The 4,105-nt window shown below is 60.4% G+C and overlaps 2 protein-coding genes across 3 annotated transcripts; both read right to left on the bottom strand.

Moving 5' to 3' along the window:
* Positions 1–337: 337 nt before the first annotated feature.
* Positions 338–1,896, bottom strand: LOC113218087 (uncharacterized). 2 transcript variants are annotated; one of them, XM_052275236.1, is made up of 4 exons: positions 1,795–1,896; positions 1,485–1,614; positions 1,164–1,418; positions 338–1,077 (listed from the first exon to the last, which is right to left on the bottom strand). In XM_052275236.1, coding segments are annotated over exons 1-4 (765 nt in total). In that variant the 5' UTR covers positions 1,797–1,896; the 3' UTR covers positions 338–699. The 2 variants fall into 2 exon arrangements, with proteins under 2 accessions (XP_052131196.1, XP_052131195.1); XM_052275235.1 differs by having other exon boundaries at positions 1,164–1,614.
* Positions 1,897–2,155: 259 nt separating this feature from the next.
* Positions 2,156–4,040, bottom strand: LOC113218111 (uncharacterized). Its single transcript, XM_052275228.1, has 5 exons — positions 3,913–4,040; positions 3,535–3,795; positions 3,099–3,439; positions 2,713–3,001; positions 2,156–2,622 (listed from the first exon to the last, which is right to left on the bottom strand). The coding sequence occupies exons 1-5, from the start codon at positions 3,985–3,987 to the stop codon at positions 2,473–2,475; spliced, it is 1,116 nt and encodes a 371-aa protein (XP_052131188.1). The 5' UTR covers positions 3,988–4,040; the 3' UTR covers positions 2,156–2,472.
* Positions 4,041–4,105: the final 65 nt, after the last annotated feature.

Raw genomic sequence — 4,105 nt, 5'->3', positions numbered from 1 at the left:
GGGGGGTCTAGCTCCGCCAGCCCCCCTGCTGCACACGCGCGCTCAGAGCGGGCCGCCGGCTCCACACAGCTGCTCGGCGGGCTGGCCTACCCAGCGTGTCGCAGGCGCTATCGTTAGCGCAGCAGAAGCAATAAAGCTGCCAACGCCCAGTGTCGACCCGAAATTCGTACTCAATTTGTACTCATACTCAATTTCTCAGCATGAATTTGATAGCATGTTGCAATGTTATGCAATTCACATTTTCGATGGAAATTGTGAAAAAACATTCAGGCGAAAAGTCGTGTGCGATGCTGTATCATTTTCGGTTGATTTGTGCGCACACGTGTGTGCTGTCCAACCTCACCCTGTCAAACCGGAGCCCCTGCGCGGTTGGGACTGTGTAGGCGGTTGGGGCGGCGAGCGGCAGCCCGTCCCCCCTGTCCGGCACCATCAACATGGGGGCGGCGGCGGCGCCCTCTGGCACCTCGGCGAACCGCACCAAGACATCGCCGGCCGCCACGGTTGCGACAACCCCCTGAGAGCCGGCCTGCACGACGTCGGGCAGGTTCTTGGTGATGACGACGGCCGCGCCCGGCCAGACGGTGACCGTCGCGTTGGGCTCGCCGCCCTCCCTCGCGAACGTGCGCGCGCCGGTGCCCGCCGGGTGCCCGGCTCTGTAACACGCCAGAGGGAAAGACGGCGTCACCGTAATGTGAGGATCTAGGTCCAGGTTAAGCGGGTGTGCACTCGCCTATAGACGTGATTAAAGTGGGCGCAGTCGTCCTTATTGTAGCACACTTTCGCCCCTTCCAGGAAGGCGGGCTGATCCTCCGGCTCCAAGACCTCCAGCTTCCTCGTGTCGTACATCTGTCTGTCGGCCGCCGACACGGCGCCCGCCCTCAGCCTGCCCACGGCGGCGCCAAACGTCGGGTCCGCGAAATACGTCGTCGAGAGGGTGAGGACGGGGCTGCTGAATGTGTCCAGCACGTAGTCCAGCCCGTTGTCCAGCGCCGGGTTCCGATAAGGGGGTATGGACCGGTCGTCTGAGAAAACCACCACGATCCGCCCGCCGAACGGCTCCCCGTCGCTGCCCGCCGCCTGCAACGTGAAGCAGGCCCCCGTGGGAGGAACAGCTCGGCGATCCTGGAGGCTACAGCCTGCGAGTTGACGTTCTCGCCGCATACCTGCCTGAAGCGCCGGTCTGCGGTGTACAAAACGTGCGGATTGACCTGGTGGTAGTTATCCAGCAACACGACGCGCACCGCGCCCAGGCCGAGTTCGCTCAGAGCGGCCTGGTCCAGGGGCGCGTAGGGCGCGGTGTTGGGGATGCCGAGGGCGCGGTGGAGGGTGCGGCCGCCGACGGCGTCCGCCGCCGTGTTGGTGGGCGCCAGCACCATCACGCCGTTCGGCCACCGCGCCAGGCTCAGGCTCTCCATCTCCTGAACGAGCAGACGGCCGTCAGCGACTCCTGCCCCGCTCCGACCGCAGCAGCGGGTACTGTGTACCTGCAGGAGCGCGCTTTTCCCCGACGCCGCGGGCCCCTCGACCCGGATGCGCCTCGGGGAGTCGGCCCGCCTCAGCATGCGACGGAAGAGTTTGAGCACCGCCGTCTGCTCTGGGTTCCACTGCAAGACCCTGTGGAAGAAGACGGGGCGGGCGCGTGCGCAGGATAAAAGGTTTCAGTCCGGAAACCTTTATCTTGAAATAATTCGGATGCTCTCGAGGAGCACCCGCCTGCCTAACTTTGCAGCTCATAATGGGATCATGTGTGCGTACCTGACAGGGGAGTTACAAACGTAGACTGTTCATACTTACATATTAGCCGAAACTCAAGACAGCCTTCCCCAACTGTAAAATCACTATCAGCACCTAGGACGAACTGTCGGACTCCGCACCAGCCGAATCCTCGACTACCTCAACAATGCCCGCCCTACTGCGCGCATGATAGCGCCCGCGCCCGCGGCACGCTGGGCAGGCTAGCCCGCCAAGCAGCTGTGTGGGGCTGGCGGCTCGGTCCGGCGCCACACTGCAATTGGGGTGCAGGCAGGGGGAACCCTTGGGTTCTGGGAACTTGTCAGAAATCAAAGGCAAACGAAGAATTGACGCCATGCGTCAGAAAAAAATAGTTAGGTGGCTTGGAGACGGAAGGATCAGGGTGGTGACAGAGAGCGGTAGATGAGAACAACGACTTTTATTATTATAAAAATGTGACACGTATCAGTCTCAGAAATTTACGTGCAATTTTGACCTAATATGGTCCTATATGATCTAACATGTAAAGATAAACAAAATGGCAAATATAATATCTTATTCTAGATAAAAATATGACATGTATAAGTCGCAGGAAGTTACGTGCAATTTTGACCTTTTATGGTCCTATGCGATCTAACGTGTCAAGATAAACAAAACAAAAAATACAGGGTGGTCCCTGTATAATATCTTACTCTAGAAAATTGTAATAAAAATGCGAATGACAACGCAACGGCATATTTATTAATAGTAGGGATGCCAGCTGTAGCTCCGTTTCCCTTGTGGTGTCATGGGTCCTTTGAAGGCCAAGCTCGTCCAGCCTTTGGCGCGGGTCAGGGCGGCGTATTGCAGCGTGCTACGGCCCCAGCCATTCGTGGGCAGCTCGACCAGCAGCTGCAACAGGAAGTCGTGTTGTGCAATTGGAGGCATATGCCATGACCGCGGTGCACATGTCGCGCTGCTCTGCGGCTACACAGGCCTTACCTTGTCAAAGCGTAAGCCCTGTACAGTGGGGACGGTGTACGCGGCGGGGGCGGCGAGGGGCAACCCCTTCTCCCCGTTTGGCACCACGGACGCAGCGGCGTCCTCCTCAAACTCCACCTCCACACCACTGGACGAAACGGCCCTCACAACTCCCTGGGAGCCCGCCTCCGCCACGTCCTCCAGGGTGGTGGTCAGCACCACGGGCGCCCCGGGCCATAGGGTCACCCATCTGGGGTCGTTACCCGCCCTGCGGTAGCTGCGCGCACCCGCGCCGGCAGGGCGCTTCGCTCTGAAACAGAAATGCATCAGTGTTTAACAAGTGTTGTACAACGAGGAGGCAGCAGTCGAGCCAGAGGCGCCAGGCGCCGCGGGGGGTGCCTCTGTACCTGGAGTTGTTCTGGTCGCCGCGGTCGTCTTTCCTCACGATCACCCTCGGCCCGGCAAGGAACTCTTTCTGTTCCTCTGGAGGCAAGCTGGTCAGCAGCCGCGACTTGTAGAGCAGCCGGTCGGCCTGCGTGACGTCACCGTGACCAAGTCTCGCCATGGCCGCACCAAAGGATGCGCTGCTGAAGTATGTGGCGCGGAGCTGGACGGCTGGCGACATCTTCTGCAGCCGGGTTAGCTCCTTGCCGTCCAGTTTGCTCGGCACGGGCCCCCAGGAGCTCGAGTCCCCGCACGCCACCACAATCCGCCCTCCAAACGGCTCATCGCCGTTTTCGCTCGACGCCTGCAACAACGCCACATGAGATGAGCAAGTGCCTTCACATGGAGGAGCCGACTGCTGAGGAGTGGAAGGTAGTAGTAAGTCCTCGCCGCGCGTACCTGTCGGAATCGGCGGTCCGCCGCTTTCAGAATGTGCGTGTTGCACTGTTGAAAGTTGTCGATTAGGACAACCCTCACGGCTCTGAGGCCCAGGGCTTTGATCTCGGACTTCCTCAGCGGCTCGTAGGCCGTGTCAGTGGGCAAGGCGAGGGCACGATGAAAGGTGCGGCCGCCGATCGCGTCCGCAGCTGCGTTGGTCAGGGCGAGTACGAGAACGCTGTCGTCATCCTCGTAGTGGAGACGCGTCCGCATTGCCATCTCCTGTGAACAAACATTATTGTCGCCATCAGCCAACAGCACCCCGCAGCACCCCGCACCCCACCAGCCGCGTGCGCGTGCAGCTGCAAAGCGCTCTCGCCACCTGCAGCGGGCTCTCACCTGAATGAGGTTGCTTTTTCCGGACGCTGCCGGACCCTCGACCCGTACCAGCTTTGGGCGATCGTCGCGCATCATTCTTAAGTGCAGGTCGAGGACTTGCTGCTGCTCCGCGTTCCATGGCGTCGTGCTCCTGTGAGGAGAGGGGAGAGGAGGCGCTGTTAGTGTCTGAGCAGAAAGGGGTGGGGGCGGGGTG

This window comes from Frankliniella occidentalis, unplaced genomic scaffold, assembly GCF_000697945.3.
Source record: "Frankliniella occidentalis isolate FOCC.00 unplaced genomic scaffold, Focc_3.1 Scaffold548, whole genome shotgun sequence".
Lineage (NCBI taxonomy): Eukaryota > Metazoa > Arthropoda > Insecta > Thysanoptera > Thripidae > Frankliniella > Frankliniella occidentalis.
The sequence above is the reverse complement of the archived record's forward strand: the minus strand, read 5'-3'. Positions and strand labels throughout refer to the sequence as shown.

Excerpts from the sequence above, each read along its gene's own strand:
- LOC113218111 (XM_052275228.1), bottom strand. The coding sequence starts at position 3,987 with ATGATGCGCGACGATCGCCCAAAGCTGGTACGGGTCGAGGGTCCGGCA. Across the intron at positions 3,796-3,912 it reads GAAAAAGCAACCTCATTCAG|GAGATGGCAATGCGGACGCG; the intron begins GTGAGAGCCCGC and ends GTTTGTTCACAG. Across the intron at positions 3,002-3,098 it reads GGCGACCAGAACAACTCCAG|AGCGAAGCGCCCTGCCGGCG; the intron begins GTACAGAGGCAC and ends TTTCTGTTTCAG.
- LOC113218087 (XM_052275235.1), bottom strand. Across the intron at positions 1,078-1,163 it reads CAGACCGGCGCTTCAGGCAG|GCGGCGGGCAGCGACGGGGA; the intron begins GTATGCGGCGAG and ends TTCACGTTGCAG.